This window comes from Gracilinanus agilis, chromosome 1, assembly GCF_016433145.1.
Source record: "Gracilinanus agilis isolate LMUSP501 chromosome 1, AgileGrace, whole genome shotgun sequence".
In the NCBI taxonomy this organism is placed as follows: Eukaryota; Metazoa; Chordata; class Mammalia; order Didelphimorphia; family Didelphidae; genus Gracilinanus; species Gracilinanus agilis.
This window is the reverse complement of record NC_058130.1, coordinates 383166504-383184219: the sequence shown is the minus strand read 5'-3', so window position 1 is coordinate 383184219 and position 17716 is coordinate 383166504. Positions and strand designations below refer to the sequence as shown.

Here is a 17716-nt window from a genome sequence, read left to right as displayed (position 1 = left end):
GCTAACATAATAAAAATGACCATTCTACCCAAATTAATTTACATATTTAGCGCCATACCTATCAAACTACTAAAAAACTTTTTTACTGAATTAGAAAAAACTATAACAAAGTTCATTTGGAATAACAAAAGATCAAGAATATCAAGGGAAATAATGAAAAAAATGTGAAGGAAGGTGGCCTAGCAGTACCAGATATTAAACTCTATTATAAAGCAGCAGTCATCAAAATGGTATGGTACTGGCTAAGAGACAGAAGGGAGGATAAGTGGAATAGACTTGGGGTAAGTGATGTCAGCAAGACAGTGTATGATAAACCCAAAGAGCCCAACTTTTGGGACAAAAATCCACTATTTGACAAAAACTGCTGGGAAAATTGGAAAACAATATGGGAGAGATTAGGTTTAGATCAACATCTCACACCCTACACCAAGATAAATTCAGAATGGGTGAATGACTTGAATATAAAGAGGGAAACTATAAATAAGTTAAGTGAACACAGAATAGTATACTTGTCAGGTCTCTGGGAAAGGAAAGATTTTAAAACCAAGCAAGAGTTAGAGAAAATTACAAAATGTAAAATAAATGATTATGATTATATTAAATTAAAAGGCTTTTGTAGAAACAAAAACAATGCAGCCAAAATCAGAAGGGAAACAACAAATTGGGAAAAAATCTTTATTACAAAAAAACACTGACAGGGGTCTAATTACTCAAATATACAAGGAGTTAAATCAATTTTATAAAAAAGTCAAGCCATTCCCCAATTGATAAATGGGCAAGAGACATGAGTAGGCAATTTTCAGATAAAGAAATCAAAAGTATCAACAAGCACATGAGAAAGTGTTCTAAATCTCTAATAATTGGAGAAATGCAAATCAAAACAACTCTGAGGTATCACACCTAGCAGATTGGCTAAAATGATAGAAGAGGAGAATAATGAATGCTTGAGGGGATGTGGCAAAATTGGGACATTAATGCATTGCTGGTGGAGTTGTGAATTGATCCAACCATTCTGTCTGGCAATCTGGAACTATGCTCAAAGGGCTATAAAAGAATGCCTGCCCTTTGATCCAGCCATACCATTGTTGGGTTTGTACCCCAAAGAGATCTTAGATAAACAGACTTGTATGAAAATATTTATATATGAATTTTTTGTGGTGGAAAAAAAACTGGAAAATGAGGGTATGTCCCTCAATTGGGGAATGGCTGAACAAATTGTGGTATATGCTGGTGATGGAATACTATTGCACTCAAAGGAATAATAAACTGGAGGAATTCCATGTGAACTGGAAAGACCTCCAGGAAGTGATGCAGAGTGAAAGGAGCAGAGCCAGAAGAACATTGTACACATAGACCAATACACTGTGGTAAAATAGAATGTAATGGGCTTCTGTACTAGCAGCAATGCAATGACCCAGGACAATTCTGAGGGATTTATGGAAAAGAAAGCTATCCACATTCAGAGGAAGAAGTGCAGGAGTGGAAACACAGAAGAAAAGCAACTGCTTGAACTCATGGGTTGAGGCGGACATGATTGGGGATGTAGACTCGAAACTACCACACCAATGCAACTATCAACAATTTGAAAATAGATCTGGATCAATGACACATGCTAAAACCAATGGAAATGCGCATCAGCTATAGGGGTGGGGAAGAAGTTGGGGGGGGGTTGATGGGGAAAGTAAGAACATGAATCATGTAACCATGATAACTATTCTAAAAAATAATTATTATAAAATGGAAAATAAAAAAAATAAAAAATGAAATTGGGTCAGTATTCTAATGAAGATTGGATGGGATGGAGTCATCACAGCACTTAGAGGGTGTGGTCATGTCAAGGAGGATTATTTCTTCCTCAATGACAAGAAAAGAAGAAGAAATAGTGCAAGATGATATCAAGGGATTGTGAGATGAAAAGAGAAATTTAGAAGTGGGGCTAACAGCAAATGGCCTCAGGTTTCTTGGTAAAGTATGAAGCGATTTCCTTGATTCAGAGAGTGTACGGAGAGTGTGCTATAGTAGGCTCAAGGTAAAAAATGTTCAGACAACTGCTGTGGTAGATGGGATAGAGACTCAATGAGGGAAGAGTGCAAGGTTTGCTTTGCTGCATAATGGGCCCAGTTGAGCCTAAATAACAAATTTGTAGTTTAAATAATCTGTATGATCACATTCCTTCCTCCTACAGCTTCATTTAAGTAGTGTGTGAGTAGAAACTAAGTGGGAGATTGTAAATAATCCAGGGTCAGGATTTGGTAAAGTGTGAACACAAATAGCACAAGGGATAAAAGAATTGAGAAGAGAGAATTTAGAAGGAGTAAAGCAAGGGGAGAGATTGGATGATAGATTATCATCAAATAAAGGAATTTCTGAGTTATTGATTGTGGCAGTAAAACTTTTTTTGGAAGTCAGAGTCAAATGTATGACCATTCCTATAGATGAGTTGAAGCAGAGATCAAAAGAATTGAGAATAGAGAAGAATGGGGAGCATCTGAGTGATCTTTAGCATTTATGTTCAAATTCTCTAGTATGACCACAAAAATTTAGGCACAGAGAGTCTCTGCCAGGAATTGAATTCAGTAAGAAAAGAAAGAGGATATTCTGGGGCTTGGCAGATAACAGCTGCCAGCATCTGATTTGGGGCATACAATTGGACAGAATAAACTACTAAGGAGCTCTTGCAGTCCATAGGATGCAGTTAATCTGGACTATTCACTTTAACTCATTGGAGCAAATTAATGCTATTTTGATTGTCTCCTTACTTAGATATCATTTCCATATTAGCCATTATTATTTTGCCTAAGGAAATAAGTTTTAGCTAAACACAGGAAAATTTTCTAATAAGCCTCTTCAAAAACAATGTTGTTGTTCAGTCATTCGGTCATGTCCCACTTGTCTTACCCATTGACCATAGCTATCCATGGAGGTTTCTTGGCAAGGATACTGAAGCATTTTGCCATTTCCTTCTCCAATGGATCCTTTTGTCAGAGGTTAAGTGATTTGCCAAAGGTCACACACTTAGGAAGAGGTCAGATTTGAACTCAGGTCTTCCTGACTCCAGGCTCAGCATTCTATCTGCTGAGCCACTTCAACAAAATAGCAGAATGGGAACAGGATAGTAAGCTTTTGGACAATGGAATTGTCAAAGCAGAACCTGGATAGATAATTGTAAAGGATGTTGTAGAGGGGATTCCTGTAATGGGTAAAAAGGTTGGACTTCTAATATCATAATACAGATTGAGACATACCCCAAGTGATACCATATTCCTGAAATATAACTATAGTGAGAAGGAGGAAAAAAACTTGATATAACTATGCTATTTCCCTTGTTACATGGAGGAAATTATGTAACAAGGCTATTCTGATACAATAGGAAATGGGTTTATCCCCCAACACCAGTATTATAAAAATATTCCACTATATTCTTTGTGTCATTTCCAAGCTCAGGAGAAAAGGGGGGGAAAGGGCAATGGGGAAAAATCTTCCAATTTCTAAAATGTCTTCCATAAATAGTATAATATAATTTAGCACATTTTGAAGATTTCATAACTTCTTCAAGATTTCTTCTATCCTGAAAAGTATTATTCTTGGTTATTTGTCAATAACCAATTTGTCCTGGACACTTTTTTACAGAAAGTGATTTTTATCTGGCTTACTGTGAATGTGGTTTTCTGCATGTTCTCAGGAGAGTACAGTTTTGTCAGTTGGAGACTCAATTTCTGTTGGTCTAATAAATCAAAGCATGACAGGTGCAAATGCTTGTTGCTAATCTTTGAGATTAGTAAGCATAGGAAAACTTTTTTTTAAAAAACCCAACTGGCTTTCTCTGAAAGGAAATAGGAAAATGCTTAATCTTATTCTTCCCAATCATTTTGCAAACATTATTTTCAAGTAGAATAAATGAAGTTTTTTGTATAATTTTAAATCCAAAAGATGCTACCTGAAATACCTTCTAATATTATATATGCAACAGCAAGGTGATACTGCGAACAGAGCACCTGGTCTGGACTCAGGAACACTTGAGTTCAACTCCAGTCTCAGACACTTACTAATTGTGTTAGTCTTAGAAAATTGCCTAACCCTATTTGCCTCCGTTTCCTTATCTGTTTAAAAAATAAGCCAGAGGGGGCAGCTGGGTAGCTCAGTGGATTGAGAGTCAGGCCTAGAGACGGAAGTTCCTAGGTTCAAATTCAGCCTCAGACACTTCCCAGCTGTGTGACCCTGGGCAAGTCACTTGACCCCCCATTGCCCACCATTACCACTCTTCCACCTAGGAGCCAATACACAGAAGTTAAGGGTTTAAAAATGTAAAAAAAAAAAAAAAAGAATAAAAAATAAGCCAGAGAAGGAAATGGCAAACCACTCCAGTATCTTTGGGGCAACTAGGTAGCACAGTGGATAGAGTGCAAGGCCTGGACTTGGGAGGACCTAGATTCAAATATGGCTTCAGATACTTCCTGGTTATATGAGTATGGGCAAGTCACTCAATTCTGATTGCCTTAGCTCTAGTGCTCCTACATCTTAGAACTGATACTAAAAAAAAGATAAGGATTAAAAAAATGAATATATGAATGGTCACTTCAATTTGAATCCACATTATCCCACCTCTGATAATCATTACTAGCTGCAAGAGGGAGTCACTTAACCTCCCTGGGTCTTGGTTTCTCCATCTGCAAAATGAAGAGATGACTAGATAACCACTGGGGCCCTTTCCAACATTTAGTCTATATGCCTATGAACCTGTGAGCATAAAACAACTAAATTAATTTCTTCCTTGATTTATGCTAAAAAATTTGATTGTGTGTGGTCTAAGCTAAAGCTTTTTAGGGAAGGCATCTTCCAAGAAAGATATAACATGATCTTTTCCAAGTCATACAGCAACCTTAGTAGAATTTTCACAGTCTCTCATTACAGACCACTATTCTGCTCATTTTGAAAATGACCTCTTTTAGTACAAGAAATGACATTTAAATGTTCTTTGGTTCACTTCAACCAAGTTTCCAAGTTAGAAAAATCATCATTTGTAACATCAATACAATACTAGTTTCTTGGTTGTAGATCATAGGATTTTATTGGCATAGTTCTGTGGCTTGTATTTTCCTGAAGATAATTTCATTAGGGTTGGTAGCTTCAAATTTTTTGGAACTAAAGTAATAAATTTAAGCATGAAGGAAGTGTGACTCACTGGAAAGATCTTTGGCCTGGGAGACAGGAGATCTACATTCTATTTTCACTCTTTCACAAATGAAATGATCTTTGTCAAATCACTTTACCCCTCCTCACCTCAGTTTATTTATTCATAAAATGAGAAATCCCTTTAGCTCTAAAATTCCTTTAGGAAATAGAATAAATCCTACATGTTGTATATAGAGAGAAGCAAGTATTTGAAATATCATCACCACAATCTATAATTTGAAATCTGGTGTTTATATATTGGAATGTTCTCAATATCTTTTATATATTGGTCAAAAAAGATTCCGCTCTATTTTGCATTAGAGTTTCAGGGTTAAATAGTGCCAAAGGTACTTGCATTTCTATAATGCATTGAGTCAAGTAGCCTGGGAAGAAGTTATCAGCTATACATGTAACTGGTTTGGTAGTGATTCTGAATATATGCTATATATATATATATATATATACATATATATATATATATATGAATTCGTGCTATAAATATTGATTGGATGTTTGATATGGGAACCTAAGAAGACTGAAAAAGTTCAAAATAATACAAATAACTCCACATACTGCAAATACTGCTCCTTTTATTTGATTTTTAAAACTTCACAGGAATGAGATGTTGTTGTTGTTGTTGTTGTTTTAGGAAATACATTGACATTTGTATCAGGGTCAAAGATTACAAAGTTGATTATGTTATATCTTATAAGTTAGCTACATCTAGTTTCCTGGCTTCTAGAAAATACCTTCACAATTTTTTTTCCTTTTTCTTAAGCTTATTTATCTATTTATTTGTTTTAGAATATTTTTCCATGGTTACATGAATCATGTTCTTTCCCTCCCCTACTCCCACCTCCCTCCCATAGTCAACAATCAATTCCACTGGGTTTTACCTGTGTCATTGATCAAGACCTATTTCCAAAGTATTAGTATTTGCACTAGAGTGATCGTTTAGAGTCTACATCCCCAATCATATCCCCTTTTTACCATGTGATCAAGCAGTTGTTTTTCTATTGTATTTCTACTCCCATAGTTCTTTCTTGGATGTAGATAGCATTCTTTCTCATAAGTCCCTCAGAATTGTCCTGGATCATTGCATTGCTGCTAGTAGAGAAGTCTGTTATATTCAGTTGTACCACAGTATATCTGTCTCTGTGTATAATGTTCTCCTGGATCTGCTCCTTTCACTCTGTATCAATTCCTGGAGGTCTTTCCAGTTCACATAGAATCCATCCAGTTGATTATTCCTTTGAGCACAATAGTATTCCATCACCAACAGATACCACAATTTGTTTAGCCATTCCCCAATTGAAGGGCATCCCTTCATTTTCCAATTTTTGGCCACCACAAAGAGCATGACTATAAATATATTTGTGCAAGTCTTTTTCCTTATTATCTCTTTGGGGTATAAAACCAGCAATGGTGTTGTTGGATCAAAGGGTAAGCAGTCTTTTAACACCTTTTGGGCATTTGGGCAATCCAAATTGCCTTTCACAATGGTTGTATCAATTCATAACTCCACAGTAATGCATGACTGTCCCAATTTTGCTACATCCCCTCCACCATTTATTACTTTTCTTTGCTGTCATATTAGCCAATCTGCTAAATACATTAACTATTTTAATGGACTGGAACTGTCCCATCTTCCTCATTCAATCTTCATGTTTGTTTTGTAAGGTGGAACTTAACCGTTTCCAGGACATAAAGACTTTTCTACAAGATTACTATAGGGGAATGGAAGGAAAAATCCCCACAGACCTTGCTAAATCTGGATACACTCGAGTACCCCTGATAGATCTTGAAGAAGAGGAAATGGAAGCCACCTCCAAGTAAGGCTATTGGGTTTTAATATAGCTTTTTAAATGGAGTGCTTTTAAGTTACATTGAAATATATTTTATTAGAAATTCCAGACCTTTTGTAAATAATTATCTGTATGAGTTCCACATTTAAGTGAAAACATTAGACACTATTATCCCAATTTTATAGTTAAGGAAACTGAGAAATAGCAAGATTAAGTGTGTTCTAAATGTACTTATTCTAATCAGGTTAATGAATCTGTTTAAGAGAATATTTGTTGGATTCCACTAGGCCCTTCTTAGCCCCTCTAGTTCTTGGAATCAAATGACAGATATAGATATAGATATAGATATAGATATAGATATAGATATAGATATAGATATAGATACATATATACGGAAGGAATAATATTTAAAGCTAAACAATACAAAACAGGTAGAAATACTTGAGTTTTATGGACCAACTTCTTTCACTTCCCACAAAGAAAGAAATCCCAAAGCCCCAAAACATGGAGGGAAAAATATATTATAAAGAAAATGTTTTTCCTCTTTATTCTATTTTAATAAGAAATTTCCATATAAGTTTTCCAAAGTTATATGATTCATGTTGTCTCCCTCCCTTCTTACCTACCCCATCCTGGAGATGGCAAGCAATTCAACTTGGGTTATACATATATTATCACATGAAACATATTATTCATTTTTATAAGTGAATAATCTTATAAAACAAAAATCCCAAATCATATATTCAAATAAACAAGTGATGAATCATATTTTATAGTCTGTATTTATACAATTCTTTCTCTAGAGGTGGATAGCAGTCTTTTTCATAATTCCCTCAGAATTTTTCTGGATCATTGTATTGCTATTAGTGGCAAAGTCTTTCGCATTTGATCATTACACAATATTTCAGTCACTATGAATAATGTTCTCATGGTTCTGCTCATTTCATTCTACATTGGATCATGTAGATCTTTCCAGTTCTTTCCAATATCATTCTCTTCATCATTCCTTATAGCACAGTAATATTCCATCACCATCATATACCACATTTTATTCAGCCATTCCCCAATTGAGGGACATCCCTTTAATTTCCAATTCTTTGCCACCACAAAAAGCACATCTATAAATATTTTTGTACAAACAGGTTCTTTCCCATTTTAAAAAATCTCTTTGGGATACAGACCTAGTTGTGGTATTGCTGGATCAAAAGGAATGCGTTTTATAGCCTTTTGGGTATAATTCCAAATTGTCCTCCAGAATGGTTAAATCAATTCACAATTCCACCAGCAATGCATTGGTGTATCATTTTTTTCCAAGTTCCTCCCAACTTATATTGTTTTCCTTTACTGTCACTTTGGCCAAGCTGATAAGTGTGGTATCTCAGAATTGTTTTAACTTGCATTTCTCTAATCAAGAGGAACTTAGAACATTTTTTCATATAATTATTGATAGCTTTGATTTCTTCATCTGAAAACTGCCTATTCTCATATTCTTTGACCATTTATCAAACTTGGATTCTTATAAATTTGACTTAATTCCTTATATATTTGATAAATTAGCCTTTATCAGAGAAATTTTGTATATAGTTTTTCCCAGTTTGTTGCTTCCCTTCTAATCTTGGTTGCATTGGTTTTGTTTGTACAAAACCCTTTTAATCTAATGTAATCAAAATTATTCATTTTACATCTTGTAATGTTCTCTATCTCTTTTTTGGACACAAGTTCTTCCCTTATCCATAGATCTGGCAGGTAAATTATTCTAGGTTGCCCTGATTTACTTAATAATATCACTCTTTATATTTATATTACATACCCATTATTACCTTATCTTGGTATAGGATGTGAGGTTATCCTAAACCTAATTTTTGCCATGGTGTTTTCCAATTTTCCCACAATTTTTGTCAAATAGTGAGTTCTTAGCCCAAAAGCTGGGATCTTTGGATTTATCAAACACTAGATTGCTGAGGTCATTTACCCATTCTCTATTCCATTGATATATACTTTTATTTCTTAACTAGTACCAGATTGTTTTGAAGATCACTGCTTTACAGTGGAGTTTAAGATTTGGTATTGTTGGTCTACCAACATTCACATTTTTTATTAGCTCCCTTGATATTCTTGACCTTTTGTTCTTCCAGATGATTTTTGTTATTATTTTTTCTAGTTCCATAAAATAGTTTGATAGGTATGACCCTGAATAAGTAAATTAATTTAGGTAGGATTGTCATATTTATTACATTAGCTTGGATACCCATGAGCAATTAGTGTTTTTACAATTGTTTAGATTTTATTTGTGTGAAAAGAGTTTTGTAATTGTATTTATACAATTTCTGCATTTGTCTTGGCAAATAGATTCCCAAATATTTTATACAGTCTAGAGTAATTTTAAATGGAGTCTCTCTTTCTAACTCTTGATGTTGAATTGTGCTAGCAATATAAAGGAAGGCTGATAAGGTGTACGTTTATTTTGTATCCTACAACTTTGCTGAAGTTATTAAATATTATTCCAGTTTTAGTTGATTTTCTAGGATTCTTTAAGTATAAAATCATATTATTCTCAAAGAATGATAGTTTAGTTTCCTTATTGCCTACTTTAATTCCTTCAATTTCTTTTTCTCCTCTTATTGCTAAAGGAAGTATTTTGAGTACATTATTAAATAATAGTGGTGATAATGGGTATTTATTCTTGCTTCACTCTTGATCTTTTTTTTTTTAAACTCTTAACTTCTGTGTATTGTCTCCTTGGTGGAAGAGTGGTAAGGGTGGGCAAAGGGGGTCCAGTGACTTGCCTAGGGTCACACAGCTGGGAAGTATCTGAGGCCGAATTTGAACCTAGGACCTCCTATCTCTAGGCCTGACTCTCAATCCACTGAGCTACCCAGCTGCCCCCATTCACTCTTGATCTTATTGGTAAGGCCTTTAACTTATCCTCATTGCAGATGATAATTGCTGATGGTTTTAAATAAATATTACTTATTTTGTCCTTTTATACCTACGATTTCTAGTGTTTTCAATAGCAATGGGTATTGTATTTTGTCAAAGGCTTTTCTTATATCTATTCAGATAATCTTGTGATTTCTGTTAGTTTGATTATTGATATGGTCAATTATGCCGATGGTTTTCTTCACATTAAACCATCTTTGCATTCCTAGTATAAATTCCACCCAGTCATAGTGAATAATCCTTGTGATATATTGGTGTAGTCTCTTTGCTAGTATTTTATTTAATATTTTACCATCTATGTTTATTAAGGAAGTTGGTTTGTGATTTTTTCTTCTGTTTTTTTATCTTCTTGGCTTAGATATCAGCACCATATTTGTTTCACGAAAAGAACTTGGTAGGACTCCTTCTTTGCTTATTTTGCCAAATAGTTTATATGGTATTGGGATTAATTGTTCTTTAAGTGTTTCATAAAATTCATTTGTGAATCCTTCTGGTCTTGGGGATTTTTTCTTGGGGAGTTCATTGATGGCTTTTTCAATTTCTTTTTCTGAGATGGGATTGTTTAAGTGTTCTATTTCCTTTTTTGTTAATCTAGGCAATTTATGTTTTATAAATATTTATCCATTTCAACAAGATTATCTGATTTATTGTCATATAATTGGGTTAAATAGATCCTAATAATTGCTTTAATTTCCTCTTCATTAATGGTGAAATCACCCTTTTCATTTTTGATACTGGTAAATTGATCTTTCTTTTTTTTAATCAAATTAACTAATACTCTTATTTTATTTGGGTTTTTCTCATAGAAATAACTCCTACCATTATTTGTTAATTCAATAGTTCTTTTACTTTTGATTTTATTAATGTCTTCTTTGATTTTTTAGGATTTCCAATTTAGTCTTTAACTGGGGATTTTTAATTTGTTCTTATTCTGGTTATTTTAGTTGTATGCCCAATTCATTTATCTGATTTTTTCTCTATTTACTTTCCCCTGAATACTGCTTTGGCTATCTCCTCTAAATTTTGATATGTTGTCTCCTCATCGTCATTCTCTTCAGTGAAATCAGTGATGGTTTCTACAATTTCTTCTTTGACCCACCAGTTTTGAAGAATTAAATTAGTTTTTAATTAATTTTTAATTTGCCTCTCAATGAACCCTTATTGATTATAATTTTTATTACAATATGATTTGAAAAAGTTGCATTTATTATTTCTGTTTTTCTGCATTTGGTTGTGAAGTTTATTTTTGTTTTTTGTTTTTTAATTTTAAACCCTTAACTTCTGTGTATTGACTTAAAGGTGGAAGAGTGATAAGGGTAGGCAATGGGGGTCAAGTGACTTGCCCAGGGTCACACAGCTGGGAAGTATCTGAGGCCGAATCCGAACCCAGGACCTCCCGTCTCTAGGCCTGGCTCTCAATCCACTGAGCTACCCAGCTGCCCCCATGGTTGTGAAGTTTTTATGCCCTACTACATGGTCAGTTTTTGTATGTGTACCGTGTGCTGCTGAAGAGAAGGTATATTCCTTTGTAGATCTATTCAATCACTTCCCTATCTTCCTTCTTATTTATTTTTTGGTTAGCTTTATCTAATTCTGATAGAGAAAGGTTTCACTCTCCTATTAGTATAGTTTTACAGTCTATTTCCTCCTTTAGCTCCTTTAGTTTTTCCTTTAAAAATCTGAATGCTATACCATTTGGTACATATTTTTTCATTTTCTATACTGCCTTTATCAAAATGTAATTACCTTCCTTATCTTTTTAAATCATATCTATTTATTCTTTAGCCTTGCTTGAGATAATAATTGCTACTCCTGCTTTTTTTTGCCTCCTTTTAAGCTCAATAGATTATGTTCCATTCTCTTAACCTTTACTCTGAGTGTGTCTACCTGCCTCAAATGTCTTTCTGATAAACAACATATGGTAGGATTCTGGTTTTTAATCCACTCTGCTATCTGCTTCTGCTTTATGGGTGATTTCATCCATTTATATTCACAGTTCCTTTCACTCTTTCCCTCCACACCAGTGATTTGTTTTTACTCAATCTCCTCATTTCCCCTCCCTTATATTACGCCTGTCATCACCCATTTTCTTATTCCCCTTCTATTTTTCTATAGAGTAATATAGGATTCTATATCCCAACGAGTCTGGCTTTTTATTCCTTCTTTTAGCCAATTATTTTTTTAAAAAACCCTTAACCTTCTGCCAATTACACTTACCTCTGAGCCAATTCTTTTTTTTTAACCCCTTACCTTCTGTCTTGGAACCAATCCTATGTATTGGTAAGAAGAGTGGTAAGGGCTAAGAAATGGGGGTTAAGTGACTTGCCCAGGGTCACACAGCTGGGAAGTGTCCGAGGCCAGATTTGAAACTAGGACCTCCCATCTATAAGCCTGACTCTCAAACCACTGAGCTACCCAGCTGTCCCTTTCTAAGCAAATTCTAATGAGAGTAATGTTTAAGTATTGCTTGTCACCACCTTCATCCTCTCCTCCAATATAATAGTCTTTTTCCCCCTGTGCCTCTTTATATGATATGATTAACCCCATTTCATCTCTCTCCTCCCATTTTTCACAGTACAATCCTCTTTTTTTTACCCCTTGATTTTTTTCATATCATTTTAAACAGATTACTGCCACATCCTCTATCTATGTATACTTCTTCTAACTATTATGATAATGACAAAAATTTTAGGAGTTACAAATATCATCTTTCCATAAAGGAAAATAAACATTTGACCTTATTGAGTTGCTTATTTTTTTTCTTTTTTACTTTTTTATGCTTCTCTTGAATTTTATATTTGGCAATCAAATTTTCTGTTCAGGTCTCATCTTTTCATCAGGAATGTCTGGAAATCTTCTATTTTGTTTAATGACCATTTTTTTCTCCTGAAAGAATATAGTCAATTTTGATGGGTAGGTGATTCTTGGTTATAAACGTAGTTCCCTTGCCTTCTGGAATATCATATTCTGAAGCTGCACGATCTTGTGTAATCCTGACTGAGGCTCCCTGATATTTTAATTGTTTCTTTCTGGCTGCTTGCAGTATTCTCCTTGGCCTAAGAGTGCTTGAATTTGGCTATAATATTCCTGAGAGTTGTCATTTGGAGATTTATTGCAGGACATGATCTGTGGATTCTTTTAGTTTCTATTTTACCCTCTTATTCAAAAATACCAGGGCAGTTTTCTTGGATAATTTCTTATAATATAATGTGTAGGCCTTTTTTTTTGTCATGACTTTCAGATAGTCCAATAATTCTTAAATTGTCTCTCCCTAGATCTATTTTCTATATCAGTTGTTTTTTGTTTTTCAATGAGATATTTCATATTTTCTTCTATTTTTTTCATTCTTTTGATTTGATTTAATTGTTTCTTGATTTTCCATGAACTCATTAGCTTCTATTGACCCAATTCTAATTTTTAAAGACTGAATTTCTTCCACGACCTTTTGATCCTCCTTTTCTATTTAGTCCATTCTATTTTTTATGGCACTCTCTTCTTCCCTGGATATTTTTGCCGCTTTTCCAATAGGTCAATTCTGTTTTGTTAAAAAATATTTTTCTTCATTTGGATTTTCATGCCTCTTTTTCCAGTTGACCAATTTGGTTTTTTAGGTTATTTTCTTTTTACATTGCTTTCATTTCTTTTTCCCATTTTTCTTCAACCTGTCTTATTTGATTTTGAATTCCTTTTTGAATTCTTCCAGATTGAGACCAATTCCTTTTTTTATTTGAAGTTTTGCTTGTAGTTGCTTGGATATTACCATCCCCTGTTGGTTCTGTTATTTGTTCTTTGTCTCCTTAAACCCCCATTCCATCCAGGGTTAAGTATTTTTATACTCATTTTATTTATTATACTTATTATTGCTCATTTTTCAAGCCTTTTCTTTTTGCCTGTGGGATGGGAATTATGCAAGCAGCTTGCTGATTCTGACTCCTTTTCTGGCTAACAGGATTTAGAACTCTGCTATTCTGCCCTGGGGCTAGGTCTTTTGCACAGCAGCAGAGGCTTGAAAGGGCCCAGTACTATGAACTTTCGGACTTCACTATGGGCTGGTACCAGATCCTGGGACTTCAAGGGGTAGGTCAGTGGTGATCTTTCATTGGTGTAGCCCAGGTCCCAGTATCCCAAGGTTGGCCTATGCTCAGGTTAGAAATCTGGCATAGTAGGTGGGGGAAGATCTGCCAGCACTCCTGTGTGTAGTTTTGCTACTGGTTCCCCCTTATCCTGTGAAAATCAACTCTCTCTGCCTGCCTTTCAAGTTGTGTTCAGTGGGAGAAACCCTTCACTCCATCTTGCTGTTGGATTTTGATTCCAGTTTTTTTGAAGTGCTTTTTAAAAATTGGTTTGGAAGGATATTAAGAGCGTTTTTTGCTGTTACTAAGATGCCATCTTGGCTCCACCCCCTTATAAAGAAAATTTCAAGAGGCAATGAATATATAGACACTGAACTCTGAAATAAGGAAAATATAGTTTTTAAATCCTACAACAAATGTTAATAAACCAAGCAATGAAGTGGAAAAATTAACATCTCTCAGTCTCATTTTCCCAGTTGGCAAAATGGGCAGAATTTTATCACTTGTCTCACATTGTTATAAGGGTCAAATGAAATAATTCATTTTAAATTCTTCAAAATTAATTATATTATCATATAAGTGTTACCAATTATATTCATCATTATATTAGTGTTATTATGTGTTAAATTATAAATTTTGTACATCTAATCTGTTTTTATAAATATATTTTAGTGGCTATATTCTATGTTATTATGTATTTGATTATATATATTGTACATTTCTATTATATTCATTATTATTTATGAATATATTATATTATACTAGTGTTATTATAAGCTCAGTTATATTGTACATTTGTATTCTATTTGTTATTGTGTATAGATATATTATACTAGTTTTATTATATGTTACATTACATATGTACATTTGTATTTTATTCATTATTATTTATAAATAGATTTTACTATATTAGTTATTTTAATGTTATTATAAGCTGGGTCATATATTATATATTTGTATTCTATTTGTTATTATAGACATATTATACTAGTGTTACTATGTATTAGATGATGTGTTCCACATTTATAATTTATTCATTATAATTTATAAATATATTTTATTATATCAGTGTTATTATATGTTGGATTATATATATTGTACAATTATATCCTTTTTGTTATTTTTTATAAATATATTTCTGTTATTGTAAAGTGTACATTTGTATCCTATTCATTATTATTTGTAAATATGTTCTATTATATTAGTTACATTAGTGTTGTCAACCTATAAAAACACAGAACCAGTAAAGTTGTTAGAACAAGTCTTTAATCAGGACAAGGAAGACTGTGCTCTAATTGGCCATACATAGAGTCATGAGCTAGATACCACAAAGAGACAAGCTTTGGGACTCTGAGAATACTGTCTCTGGGGAAAAGCATTTTCCAATGAACTGAAAAGGGGAATTTTCGAATAAACTAAACAACTTGGGGTCTTATATAACTTTAGGGAATAAAGGACAGGAAGGACAATTAACAATTTGACAATTGACAATTGAAGGAGGAAGGAATGAGTACTACCTGTGAGAGGCCTAGATACAATGGGAGAAACTTCTAAGATAAAAGGGTACTTAAGATTTTATTATATCTACTAATTCTATCTAAGTTGAGATCATTGGGTAATATAAGGTTTATTGTTCAGTCTAAGACAAGGAACAGTGGGACTTCCCCAAAGGCAAGTTCCCAAGGGACAAAAGCAAATTTGGGAGTTCTGTAAAATAAAGTTTTCACTTTCCCCTTTTTGTCAGAGGGATCAAGTTAGCCATTGACCTGAACAAAAGGACAAAGGGGTGTGTGCCCAAGAGAGTCTGACCCTCTGTTACTAAAGATAGGAGTCAAGGGGAATAAGTATGGACAATTGGCATCTGGGGGCACTCCCCATCTATAGCAACTCATTGACAGTCAGTCAGAAGACAAACACTCTGCCTTTGGCAAAATCTTAACAATAAAAACTACCCCATTTCCCGAAGTCTATCAGGTCTTTCAAGTCCTATAAATACAAATGTAGGCTTCTGTATTTTTCTTCTTTTATAGAAGTCTCCTTTCATAGACAGGTTCTTGAATAGTTTCATTGCTAGAAGAAAGAAAAAAACCATGAGAAATGTATAATCAAATTCTCCAATAGGAACTAATTGACTCTTCGAATATTTGCTCACAATTACATATAGGACTAAATTATGCTGTCAGCCACAGCAGACATTCAGTAATTCTTTTGACCTGATTGAAATGTTATCAGTCCTTAAAAATTACTTGACATTGAACAATATTAAAAGTAACCTAATTGGCTAGTTTTTAACATCTTATTATTTCTATTAAAATCCAATTACACCAAGTACAAATTTACATAAGCTATATTTCCTCAGAAAATACAGTTTGCCTTACCAGACCAAAATAATTGTATAATAAAAGCAACATTAAAAAGATACAAACTATAAAAATATAAAAACAAAAAATAAAAATCCACATCACAGGTTTTTCAAGGTTTGTAAACCTGGAAATGACTCCATTCACCATTTGTGGAAAAGAAATAAAAATACCAGCTAATAGTAAATAAAATTCTAATTGAGTATCTTATTATAAAACTTAATATAATATTAAGAATGTTTGCATGACAATTTCAGTTTCAAAATAATTTTTAAAATTCAAAAATTCTCAAAATTAAACATTAATTCAAAAATTTAAATACTTCACACTTCCCTTAAATTCAATATCATCATTTCCCCCTTTTGAAGAATGAGATGCTGAGGACTAAAACAATAGCTTTTAATTCACTTTAACTGCTTATTTAACAATCACAAGCATGCTCAAATGAATTAGACATTGACATTTCACTCATATCAACTATTTTTAAAAAATTATTTCAGATTCCTTTAACTCTTGTACACTTTCAGCATTTGTTTCCTCTCTCTGTATGTTAAATACTACTACATTAAAACATGATATCCCAGTTAATGGATTTCTGTCTGGGGTAACAAGATCATAGTTTATTCTTTTCTACTGATAACTAAAACTCATTAATTTTCTGCTTAATTGTTTGAATGGCTAAAATTCTACATACCTGCCTCTTTAATTCCTATATTTCAGCTTTCGCCTAAGACTTTTTACTTTTCATGATTATAGAAAACTTGCCATAACAGGAGAAAAGAGGAACATAATTAAAATAAGGGAGAAATGCCAGGTCTAAGTTGGCAATGATGCACAACCTTGTATAGAACCTGCCAGGTATAAAACTGAACTTTCTAAGGAATCCCTAATACCCTCTCAGGGTTCCCATTATCTGGAACTATACCTGGAGTTACCAGAATACACCCATAGGGTTACTTGCATCATGAACCAATTTTCTCCATAGCATTCCTTCCAATTACATTCCCATACAATTCAACCTCAAAGGGCAGTTCTCTCCAATCATGTTGAGGGTTAAATATAACCATCTCCTGCTGTTAACAATTATATCCATAAAAACTATCAAACTCCTTAGCCTTTCATAAATTCCCTTGATACCACTATGAGAAAAAATTATGTTCTCTAATTCTACATAGATATTGAATATATAAGTTGTGCAAACTTAGAAAAGCACTCTAAAAATTTTGTTTTAAACCTCCAAATTAACAGATATATTAAACCTCATAACAAAATAAAACACAACTGAGTTAAATTTTTCCTACTTTAGTTAGATGTGAGGATTAATTTTTTCCTTTCTGACTTTTTCTAGTTTTTAGATTAAAGTAAT

At 33.5% G+C, this 17716-nt stretch overlaps 1 protein-coding gene across 1 annotated transcript in view; it reads left to right on the top strand.

Annotated features, from left to right (window-relative positions):
- Window positions 1-17716, top strand: part of SPEF2 (sperm flagellar 2) — a 196026-nt gene that overhangs the window by 139809 nt on the left and 38501 nt on the right. The window contains exon 20 of the mRNA XM_044681440.1: window positions 6853-7004. Coding sequence (XP_044537375.1) covers window positions 6853-7004 — 152 coding nt within the window. The remainder of the gene's footprint in view (window positions 1-6852; window positions 7005-17716) is intronic.